Here is a 12599-nt window from a genome sequence, read left to right as displayed (position 1 = left end):
TTCACACACTAGGGCCAATTTAGTGTTGCCAATCAACCTATCCCCAGGTGCATGTCTTTGGAAGTGGGAGGAAGCCGGAGTACCCGGAGAGAACCCACGCAGTCACGGGGAGAACATGCAAACTCCACACTGAAAGATCCCGAGCCCGGGATTGAACCCTGACTCCTCAGGACCTTCGTATTGTCAGGCAGACCAACTAACCCCTCTTTCACCGTGAAGCCCAATTTTTAAAAATTCTGCACAGTATACATACACCTTAGAATTCTATAATAAAACCTGTAACATTTTGTGCATGTATTAGTTATTGAGCCTAGAGTGTCTTTTGCGCAGGGCAGATGTAGAACCCAGATGGTTTGGCACGGAGTGTGTGTGTGTGTTTGCTTTGGGCGAACTGCTCGCTCACATGCACGTAAACGCACACACACACAGATGGGAAAGGGGGGGGGGGGGGGGGGTCAATCTGGGGATAACAAGATGAGAAGAGAGAAGTCGACTGTGTGAGCACTCCTGCTAAAAAGACAACATATTCAATATTAAGTCGAGACCAAATGATCCCATTGTAGTGGTCTAGGTATATTAAAAAACATGTACTGAGGTGAACTTTGGTCCTTTATAAGTACATTGGAATACATTTACAGCGAAATAACCATTTGTGGCATGGAATGATGACAAGCATTGAAACAATTCATGAGTGTTTGTAGGCTGAGCGGAAATAATAATTATAATAATAATAATGGATTAGATTTACATAGCGCTTTTCTAGACACTCAAAGCGCTTCACAGAGAAGTGACAACTAAAGATGACCGATAATGGCTTTTTTACCGAGATCCGATATTCCGATATTGTCCAACTCTTAATTACCGATTCCAATAAACAGTTGTAGAATTAACAGATTATTATTCCTAATTTTGTTGTGATGCACTGTTGGATGCAGTAAACAATGTAATAAGGTTTTCCAAAATAAAGCCACTCAAGTTGTGGAAAAAAATGCCAACATGGCACTGCCATATTTATTATAGAAGTCACAAAGTGCATAATTTTTTTTAACATGCCTCAAAACAGCACCTTGGAATTTGGCACATGCTCTCCCTGAGAGAGCATGAGGAGGTTGAGGTGGGGGGTATGGGGGAGGGGGTAGCAGGGGTGTATATTGTAGCGTCCCGGAAGAGTTAGTGCTGCAAGGGAGTCTGGGTATTTGTTCTGTTGCGTTTACGTTGTGTTACGGTGCGGATGTTCGACCGAAATGTGTTTGTCATTCTTGTGTGGTGTGGGTTCACAGTGTGGCGCATATTTGTAACAGTGTAAAAGTTGTTTATAAGGCCACCCTCAGTGTGACCTATATGGCTGTTGACCAAGCATGCCTTCCATTCACTTGTGTGTGTGAAAAGTTGTAGATATCATGTAATTGGGCCAGCACGGAAATGCAGTGCCTTTAAGGCACACCTCGAATATTGCTGTCTGGGTGAAAATCGGGAGAAATTTGTGAGAATGGTTGCCCCGGGAGATTTTCGGGAGGGGCACTGAAATTCGGGAGTCTCCCGGGAGGGTTGACAAGTATGACTGGGGGACGCAACTGCTCTGTACAGCGGCATTTTAAAACATCATAAATTTTACTTTTTGACACCGATAATTTCCGATATTACATTTTAAAGCATTTATCGGCCGATAATATTCGACATCTCTAGTGAGAACCCATAATTCATTCATTCATTCAAATGCATGCTGGGAAATGGCGTCCAGGATATACTGAGTATGCTATGTTGGTTGGGTTCTAGTGAGAACCCATCATTCATTCAAATGCATGCTGGGAAATGGCGTCCAGGATTTAAAGAGTATGCTATGTTTGTACCTTTTGGTACTGATCTCGGGATGCCAGCGCCTCCTTCAGCTGCTGCTGTGTGTAGGCATAGATGGCCGAGCGGTATGTCGTCCCCACATCATTGCCCTGGCGCATGCCTGAACACACACACACACACACACACACAAACACATATATATACTGTTTCTATGAATAGTGTATGTTCAAGGTTTTATTACACATTTTAGATGGCTTTCAGCTGACGTGCAACGCCCCTCATGGCTACCTTGAGTGGGATTGTGGCTCTCCCAGAAGACTTTAAGCAGGTTGGCGAAGGAGATCTGGTTTGGATGGAAGACCACTCTGACCACCTCAGCATGGCCCGTCATGCCTGAATGCAAGAAATACCATTCTATAATATAGCTATTGCTTGGATTTAAATGACCTCACGTCCAGCTCATTAAATATGCGCGGTGGTCGTGCTAGCGTCTTTTCTCAACGGGTATTAGGCGCCGTTAAGCCTTTTTCAAAGAAAAATGTCCTATACTTGCATTGTTTTGGCTGTACGAACCGTTCAAATTGCGAAAACGATAAACGTTTCTTCAAAATTCCTCGAGAGGTAATCAAGAAGCGCAGAACAGTGCAAGATTTTACATATATGATGAGAAAAGTGGCACACACACCAGTCCAAGAGAGTGAGCAGAGTTAAAAAACGCACAAGTTTGCAGTGAACACTTTGTTAAAGGTTTGTTTGATATACTTTTAATACACTTTACTCGTTTTGTATTTTCCATTTAAGTATTATCTTAATATTGTTTGTACTTTGAATTTTTAACAAAGAAATATATATATGTCCCGGCAAGAAATCTGCGTTCAAAGGACTCCGGCTTATTAGTGATTCCCAAAGCTCAAAAAAAGTCTGCTGGCTATAGAGCGTTTTCCATTCGGGCTCCAGTACTCTGGAATGCCCTCCCGGTAACAGTTCGAGATGCCACCTCAATAAAAACATTTAAGTCTCACCTTAAAACTCATTTGTATACTCTAGCCTTTAAATAGACTCCCTTTTTAGACCAGTTGATCTGCCGTTTCTTTTCTTTTTTTCCTATGTCCCACTCTCCCTTGTGGGGGGGGGGGTCCGGTCCGATGGCCATGGATGAAGAACTGGCTGTCCAGGGTCGGGACCCAGGATGGACCGCTCGTCCAGAATCGGGAACCAGGATGGACCGCTCGTCCAGAGTCGGGACCCAGGATGGACCGCTCGTCCAGAGTCGGGACCCAGAATGGACCACTCGTCCAGAGTCGGGACCCAGGATGGACCGCTCGTCCAGAGTCGGGACCCAGGATGGAACGCTCGCCTGTGTACCAGCTGGAGACATCTCTGCGCTGCTGATCTGCCTCCGTTGGGGATGGTTTCCTGCTGGCTCCGCTGTGGATGGGACTCTCGCTGCTGTGTTGGTTCCGCTTTGGACTGGACTCTCGCGGCTGTGTTGGATCCACTATGGATTGAACTTTCACAGTATCATGTTAGACCCGCTCGACATCCATTGCTTTCGGCCCCCTAGAGGGGGAGGGCGGGGGGGGGGGGGGGGTTGCCCACATATGTGGTCCTCTCCAAGGTTCTCATATTCATCATTGTCACCGACGTCCCACTGGGTGTGAGTTTTCCGTGCCATTATGTGGGCCTACCGAGGATGTCGTAGTGGTTTGTGTTGTGGATTGTGCAGCCCTTTGAGACACTAGTAAGTTAAGGTTATATAAATAAACATTGATTGATTGATTGATAACAGATATTTTGTCAGGAAAGGTTATACATATTTATTCTCTACACAAATGTGTCATAGTAAATATGACAACAGGACAAAAATCAAATATGGTGATGATTTAGTAGTTTGTTAAATGGATATGCAGTCACAGGTATCAGCTGTCAGGTGCTAGTCGTCGTACGTAGTTTGTTTACATGGACGTTTCCTTGCAAGACACAAAGTTAAATAATGAAATGCAACCTTACCTGAGCAAAAACAATGCATATTTATCCGGGAGAGTCTTGATACCAATTTCCTTGAAGATATTTTGACAGGTCTGTGAAATCCACCAATGAATAATCCCTATTATTACACGACAAATCTTTTTTGACAAAGTATAGGGATGTATTCAATTGCATAGTTAGATTTTTTTGCTCGTATCTGCTTTTTACAGGAAGATCTAGGCCCCCTGCGTACTCAGAGCGTTTGTGCGCTGCTTGCTGCACAACAGCCATCTTGTTTTAGTTGATCACCACTGTTTTCACATCCGGGAAGTCCCACGATGCAATACACGCAATATATGTATAGGGATGTCAAAATTGTTATTAATTATCAATTTTTATTTTCTTATTTGTAAGGATTCTTAATCGATTAATAAAAATAACAAATCAATTTTTTTATCGGTCCTGTCCAACCACTCAGGCAAATCATATTGTTGATGGAGCTGCCCGAATTTGCTGTGCTGATTTATTTTACAAAAGAGAATTGTGGGTTCCTTTTCTGGTTGTCCTATTTGTATTTGAATTTATTAAATGTTTGGGTGAATTTTATCAAACAAAACCAGTTTTCCTTTAAGTAATATAGAAATGTACCACAGCTGTCTATTATATGGAGGAATGTAGTTAATCACAGACATGGCACCCAATGTAATTAAAAAGTATGAATGATTTTGACTCAATGGATTCTGAATCTTTACCCCAAAGAATCAAATTGAATTGAATCGTTCGGTGCCCAAAGATTCACAGCCCTAATACGTATAGTGTAGAAAGAGGCCCTTCTACCAACACTGGCTTTCATCATGTGTATGTATGTTTACATTTCGTGTGTGTATGTGTGTAAATTGTAAACAAATAGTTAACTACACACATTTACATATTGTATATGTGAACAGTACATTTATATAGCGCTTTTCTCGAGTGATTCAAAACGCTCTACATATCGAAACCCATTATCTAAGTTATATTTGCATATGTCGATGGACAGACAAATGTTTACAACTAGGGTGCATGTTGGTGGAGACACTGCATATTACCGTGTTGTGTGTATAAGTGAAAGAACAACCTTATGTTTGCATTGTGTGCGTGTGTGTTTGTGAATGGACGGACACGTTCATTTAGTGTGTAGTTTTGTATGTGAATGGACAAACAGAGAGTTAGGGTTAAAGGTTAGAGTTAGGTTATGGTTTAAGAGTTAGGGTTTAGTAACGTACTTATGTTAAAACTTGAATAGGCATTCAGAACTTTACAATAAGTGTGTGCATGTGAATGGACGACCATACATTTGCATGTATGTGTAAATAATGGATGTGAAACCATATATTTACAATATTTTTGTATTGTATTAACCACTATTGTGTCCTCTCTAGAAATACAACTTTACCTGAGCACACTTCCTTGTAGGTGGGGTTGGGGGAGTGCCCTCCCGCATAGCCGACCTGAGTGGAATAAACTCCTTTCTCCCTCCAAAACTTTCTCTCTGCACCCCAGAAGCAGCCCATGCCTGCAGAAAACCACCACACAAACAACAAAAAAAGTCACGTGTGATTTTGAGACCGCAGAGCGCTCAAACCGCGCTCAAACCTACTCACCAAACATAACCATGTGTGTGTCTTCTGGGAAAGGAGGAATGGTCCTGTTACCGTTCACGTCGTGTTTGGCTACACGGGAGAGAACATTTGAAGATCTGTTAAACATCAATCCATCCATTTTCTACCGCTTGAAACACATTTACTAAATCATTTGTGCCTTATACAGAACAGCTAGATAGGGAAAAGGTGGAAAAAGACAACTTTTTCAATAGTGCATGTTATGACACAGAAATCAGTGACACGCTTTACTTGTGCTGATAATTTCGGGATGCTTTCATACAGTATGAGAAGCTTCCTTTGGACCCATTAGCACACTGCCACCTGGCTACACTGATGTGAATTAGCATGCCAAGGGCTCTGTGTGTGTGTGTGTGTGTGTGTGTGTGTGTGTGTGTGTGTGTGTGTGTGTGTGTGTGTGTGTGTGTGTGTGTGTGTGTGTGTGTGTGTGTGTGTGTGTGTGTGTGTGTGTGTGTGTGCACGTGTGTGTGTGCGTGTGTGTGTGCGTGTGTGTGTGTGTGTGCTCCTAAATCCTGCCACGATAATAAGCCTTATCAAGATAACAATTCTGTATTCTTTATGACAGGCACGCACACACACGCATAATACATATTAGTGCTGCTCTATTTCAGTTCTGTGTGTGTGTGTGTGTGTGTGTGTGTGTGTGTGTGTGTGTGTGTGTGTGTGTGTGTGTGTGTGTGTGTGTGACTCGGCAATCTACATTGAGCAGCAAAGCCTTATTTTAAAGGGATTTTATTACCTTTTATTGCTACAAAAATGTCATTCTTTCTTACACTGCTAGACAGAAGGGGGCACTGATACAACATTACACGTATATAAATGTATAATTTATAATACTTATTATATAGGAATTAGCATTTTTAAACAAAAAAATACAACAAGAACACCAGCGGCTAGCTTATGTTAGCTGTTGTGGTTTAACAGAACATGTTTTTTTAAGTGTCTGTATTATTCAAAATTACTATTTGTATGCAGGGGGTGCTGGAGCCTCTCTCAGCTGCATTGGGGCGGAAGGCGGTGTACACCCTGGACAAGTCACTACCTCATCACAGGGCCAACACAGATAGACAGACAACATTCACACTCACATTCACACACTAGAGGCCAATTTAGTGTTGCCAATCAACCTATCCCCAGGAGCATGTCTTTAGAACTGGGAGGGTGCCGGAGTACCCGGAGGGAACCCACACAGTCACGTGGCGAAAATGCAAACTCCACACAGAAAGATCCCGAGGCCGTGATTGAACTCAGGACTACTCAGGACCTTCGTATTGTGAGGCACACGCACTAACCCCTGTGTCACGGTAGGAAATGGAAGGATGGATGGATGGACAAAATGGAAATTATCTGGCTTTTAGGCAGTCCAACAAAAGCAAATACTGTAACAATTTGCAGTCATGTTGTCATTAAGATTATACATTCAAAAATAGCTAACGTTAGGAAGAAAAATCACTATCATTTGCGAACAACACACAAAGCTAATGCAATTTTTACGTACGGACCTTGTTTATATTGAACTGAGGTACTACTAAAAAGCGGATATCTATTTAATTTACTGTAAAAATCACTGTATATAATTCACTGGGATGTGCATTTTTGTACATCCCCCAACCCACTAATTGAGAAGCCCTGAGATAAGACAAGAATCAAAAATGGAGCACTGCAACATTATTCTTTCCTCTCTGGACCACCACAACTGACAATGATGGGTGACCACACGCACGCACGCATGCACACACGCGCGCACACACACACACACACACACACACACACACACACACACACACACACACACACACACACACACACACACACACACAGCAATTAAATCTACAGAGTAACCTCCCCCACCTTCTCCTGATTGCCTGTTAGCTTCCTTCTCTCTCTTCATCGTCATCATCCTCACAACATTCATCTCAATGTCCTCCAGCAGCCATATATGTTAGCAATATTCTTCTGCATTAGCTTTCTTTGACTTTAGCCGCATGATCTCCTTTGTTAGCCTTCTTCTAATAAACAAAATAGGTCTTAAATGGAAACTGCACTTTTTGGGGGGGGAATTTTGCCTATCGTTCACAACCCTTATGAGAGACAAGAAGACAAAAGGTTTATTTTTCATTCCAACGTGTAAAAGTTGGCTCGTTATTGGTGCCTCGCAAATGCAGCTAATGGGAGAAATCAATTTTTACCTCTAAATCACTTTCAAAAATGTGGTCAAAAAGTATCAATGATACTTCATTTATGTTGCGTAACCTGTATAATAACCAAACTGTATGTTATTGAAAAAGAGAACAATGAGGAACTATTTTTCTAGCTAAGTAACACTTTGGCATGCTACGGTATTAGCTGTAAAAGATAACTACGGCGTTAAACGCGTTTGAGTTTGTAATGCACAACACAATTCACTAAGACACAAATCTGTACTGACTGAAAAACATTAACAATCCTATCCGACCTGTCTGACAAGCCTGTAAATCTGTTGGTGCTGTCACTGTTATGTATGTCTTTATGCTAGTTTTGTCCGTGATGTGTAATGTTTATTGTCTAAATGTACGGTCAGTGAAAATGAATTTCCCCACGGGAACCAATAAACTTAAATCTAAAATCTAATCTTGCATCTCGCGTATGCTGTCTGTCACGATACACGCATGACGTGCTGCGTGACTCACTCAATGGACAGTTGTCTGTTTGGTCCAGCTAATCGGGGATGTTTTTCGGTTTATTTAGGTAAGCACTCCATTTATGTTGAAATAACATGGCTACTACCACATTTTGCAGCGTCGAGTCACTTTCACTTCTCTCTCTCAGCTTTCGTATCCTCCGTCTCCGTCTGTGATGTATTTTTTGTGGTGGGGAATACCGATGTTAGTGTTTTTGGTTGTATTTTTTTTCTACCTACACATATTAGTGACCAATATGTAGTATTTATTGGTATTTTTTTTGTTTTTAACTATGCTTTACTTCTGTTACTGTTTGTAAAAACCTGCACTGAAACAAATGTAATTCCCCCATTGTGGGATGAATAAGTCTATCCTATCTAATGTCTCAATGTTCCTTGGTGCTGGCTTCGGGAACAGTAGTTTATCCTCCATATATATTAAGCTTAAAAAATATATGGTTGTGAATCCTTACTTGTCCAAAAATAGTTGTATTCGTTGTTTGTTATCGAATCTGCCATGATTAGAAGACACACACAACTTTGACACATAGTTGTTGCCAGAAGTCGGAAATGCGATGCTATGGAAACGGGAATAAATGCGCAGAGGAATTAGTTCCGGTAATGATGAAAAAGACCAAAATGCAGTAAATATACCTCTCATAATGCATAATGATTGTAAACAATAGACAAAATAAAAAATAAAAAAGTGCGGTTCAACTTTAAAAGTCAACCAGGAGGTTTAGTGTGTTTGCTGGTTTTGGTTAAACATGCCAATGTGGATATTCAGATAAAATAAAGACGGACAGACCAAAATGTTTCAGCAGAGGACTATTGTAGCTTCACATTATGCATTAATCTAAAAAAAAAAAAGTGGATGACATGAGTCTTCAAGGTGGGTCAAATCCCAAAAGTGGATTCTGGACAAACTCCAAGGATGTGCCATTTGAATGAATTGTAAAAATGTGTTTGAAGGCATTGCACAAACAACTACAAGCTGCTGTTTATTCGGCTACCCAAACATATATTCCACGTGTCCTGCAAACAAGTTTGCAACATCTCCACTAGTTTTGCAGACCGAAAAATTCCACAGCATCTCCTCCACGCTCCATCCATCATTTTCTTCTGTGACTGCACAAAGGGAGCTCTTGCCACATTCGAGCATGTGCATTTATACTCTCAGGGCCTTTCGCCACCCTTCTCCCCTGTGCACTCCACAAATATTCAATCAAGTCCATCTAGAGCACACAACTTTTCCATGTATTTCAGACGTGCATCCCTTTAGTAGAGAGGCCGGTGCGTGTGCCTGTGTGTGTGAGAGTGGGGGGGTTGCATGCGTTTGCCAGGGCAGATCTATTCATCAAAAGCCAACACTCAGCAGCTCCACTCCTAGTGAAGAGGAAGACGCTTTGGTGCCAATAGAAGCAGCTGCCAATTTACGGCTGACATACAGGAACTCCAATTCTTCCTCTCTCACAGTCACACATTTTAGGTGAAATGTTTCTATGTCAAGCACGTACATATATTTTAAAAAGTACGATATATTTTACTTTCCATCCATCCATCTTCTTCCGCTTATCCGAGGTCGGGTCGCGGGGGCAGCAGCCTAAGCAGGAAATACTTTCCTCTCCTCAGCCACTCCGTCCAGCTCTTCCCGGGGGATCCCGAGGCGTTCCCAGGCCAGCCAGGAGACATAGTCTTCCCAACGTGTCCTGGGTCTTCCCCGTGGCTTCCTACCGGTTGGACGTGCCCTAAACACCTCCCTAGGGAGGCGTTCGGGTGGCATCCTGACCAGATGCCCAAACCACCTCATCTGGCTTCTTTCGATGTGGAGGAGCAGCGGCATTACTTTGAGCTCCTCCCAAATGGCAGAGCTTCTCACCCTATCTCTAAGGGAGAGCCCCGCCACCCGGCAGAGGAAACTCATTTCGGCCGCTTGTACCCGTGATCTTGTCCTTTTGGTCATGACCCAAAGCTCATGACCATAGGTGAGGATGGGAACGTAGATCGACCGGTAAATTGAGAGCTTTGCCTTCTGGCTCAGCTCCTTCTTCACCACAACGGATCGATACAGCGTCCGCGTTACTGAAGACGCCGCACCAATCCGCCTGTCGATCTCACGATCCACTCTTCCCTAACTCGTGAACAAGACTCCTAGGTACTTAAACACCCCTCACTTGGGGCAGGGTCTCCTCTCCAACCCAGAGATGGCATTCCACCATACTTGCCAACCTTGAGACCTCCGATTTCGGGAGGTGGGGGTGGGGGGCGTGGTCTGGGGTGGGGCGGGTGGCGTGCTTGGGGGCGTGGTTAAGAGGGGAGTAGTATATTTACAGCTGTTGTGTGCGCAACTGTGCACTGCCCTTTCTAAAGTAGATGTTATTGTCACAAATGCATAATTGATTGATTTAAACTTTCATTAGTAGATTGCACAGTACAGTACATATTCCGTACAATTGGCCACTAAAGGGTAACACTGCAATAAGTTTTTCAACTTGTTTAAGTCGGGGTCCACGTTAATCAATTCATGGTACAAATATTTTTAAAAATTGGGCTTCACAGTGGAAGTGAAGTGAATTGAAGTGAAGTGAAGTATATTTATATAGCGCTTTGTCTCAAGTGACTCAAAGCGCTTTACATAGTGAAACCCAATATCTAAGTTACATTCAAACCAGTGGAAGAGGGGTTAGTGCGTCTGCCTCACAATACGAAGGTCCTGCAGTCCTGGGATCAATTCCAGGCTCAGGATCTTTCTGTGTGGAGTTTGCATGTTCTCCCCGTGAATGCGTGGGTTCCCTCCGGGTACTCCAGCTTCCTCCCACTTCCAAAGACATGCACCTGGGGATAGGTTGATTGGCAACACTAAATTGGCCCTAGTGTGTGAATGTGAGTGTGAATGTTGTCTGTTTATCTGTGTTGGCCCTGCGATGAGGTGGCGACTTGTCCAGGGTGTACCCCGCCTTCCGCCCGTTTGTAGCTGAGATAGGCGCCAGCGCCCCCCGTGACCCCGAAAGGGAATAAGCGGTAGAAAATGGATGGAAAATGGATGGTACAAATATATACTATCGGCATAATACAGTCACCACACAGGTTAATCATCATAGTGTATACATTGAATTATTTACAATCAGGGGGGTGGGATGAGGAGCTTTGGTTGATATCAGTACTTCAGTCATCAACAATTGCATCAACAGAGAAATGGACATTGAAACAGTGTAGGTGTGACTTCGTAGGATATGTACAGCCAGCAGAAAACATAGTGAGTTCAGATAGCATAAGAACAAGTATATACATTAGAAATACATTCGATTATTTACATTAGGTTATTTACAATCCGGGGAGATAGGATGTGAATGGAGGAGGATTAAAGGGTTGAAGTTGCCTGGAGGTGTTTTGGTACATCATGTACAGTAGATGGCAGTATTTTCCTGTTTAAGAGTGTCACATGCTCTTTACGGCAGACAACTGCCTTACGGTAGAGTGTTAGACGTAAACGCGACTGCTGTTGTTGTGTGTTGTTACTGCGCTGGGAGGACATTAATGAAACTGCCTAACAATAAACCCACATAAGAAACCAAAAACTTGCCCTCGATCATTCTAGTTATAACATCATTGGGCAGACACGCTCTCAGACACGTCACTCAGGTCCTCATGGAGCTGGAGGCCACGCCCCTTACATCTCCGCCTGAATTTCTGGAGAAAATTTGTCCCGGGAGGTTTTCGGGAGAGGCGCGGAATTTCTGGAGTCTCCCTGAAAATCCGGGAGGGTTGACAAGTATGCATTCCACCCTTTTCTGGGCGAGAACCATGGACTCGGACTTGGAGGTGCTGATTCTCATTCCAGTCGCTTCACACTCGGCTGCGAACCGATCCAGTGTTGTACTTTCGTTAGTGTTTATTGTTTAAAAGGAGATGCGCATGCGCACATCTGTCCATAGCAGTTGGAACGTCAAAGTCAAATAATGACAACACTTATCATTAAGCAACGTACGTTGTAATATTCGCGTCTCTTAATGTGTTATCGGGACAGCAAATGTTTCTCAGTTATAACAACACCAATAAAAAACAAGTTTTTTTTTAGTAAACCATGATTGCCTTGTCATGCTGTAGCTAGCATGCTACAGCTAACCCAGTGTGGTGAAGTGCAGCACACTTACCGAAGACTTTGAGAGCTTCAGCCCGACCGGGCAGCGCTGATTCCGGGCTTGGCATCTGAGTTTTGGAGGCCATGTCTCCCATTCGAGTGTTTACTAAATGTCGCCACACCAGACGGAGCCTGGAGGAAGAAGACACCATTGAGCAGAGAGCCGCACTACAACAACAGCCCCAGGCGCTAACTCGGTTAGCTTAGCCTTGCTCTGTTTCCGTTGAGCTAAACAAGAATGAAGTTGTGTGACATACTTTACGTAACTTTAATAAGGAAATAACATAATGTATTAAACCCACTAACATTGACCTATGGACGCACACCCAATTACTCACATACAGTAAAGATGTATGTTGTTTGTGCGCGTTAC

The 12599-nt window shown here is 43.1% G+C and overlaps 1 protein-coding gene across 1 annotated transcript in view; it reads right to left on the bottom strand.

Annotated features, from left to right (window-relative positions):
• msraa (methionine sulfoxide reductase Aa) overlaps positions 1-12599 on the bottom strand; it is a 13342-nt gene extending 743 nt beyond the window's left edge. The window contains exons 1-5 of the mRNA XM_061900850.1: positions 12240-12599; positions 5409-5477; positions 5201-5320; positions 2086-2190; positions 1851-1957 (exon numbers count right to left, since the gene is read on the bottom strand). Of these exons, the coding sequence (XP_061756834.1) occupies positions 1851-1957; positions 2086-2190; positions 5201-5320; positions 5409-5477; positions 12240-12378 (540 nt within the window). The 5' untranslated portion in view covers positions 12379-12599. The remainder of the gene's footprint in view (positions 1-1850; positions 1958-2085; positions 2191-5200; positions 5321-5408; positions 5478-12239) is intronic.

The sequence above is a fragment of the Nerophis ophidion genome, linkage group LG05, assembly GCF_033978795.1.
Source record: "Nerophis ophidion isolate RoL-2023_Sa linkage group LG05, RoL_Noph_v1.0, whole genome shotgun sequence".
NCBI lineage: Eukaryota > Metazoa > Chordata > Actinopteri > Syngnathiformes > Syngnathidae > Nerophis > Nerophis ophidion.
This window is presented reverse-complemented; position numbering and strand designations above follow the sequence as displayed.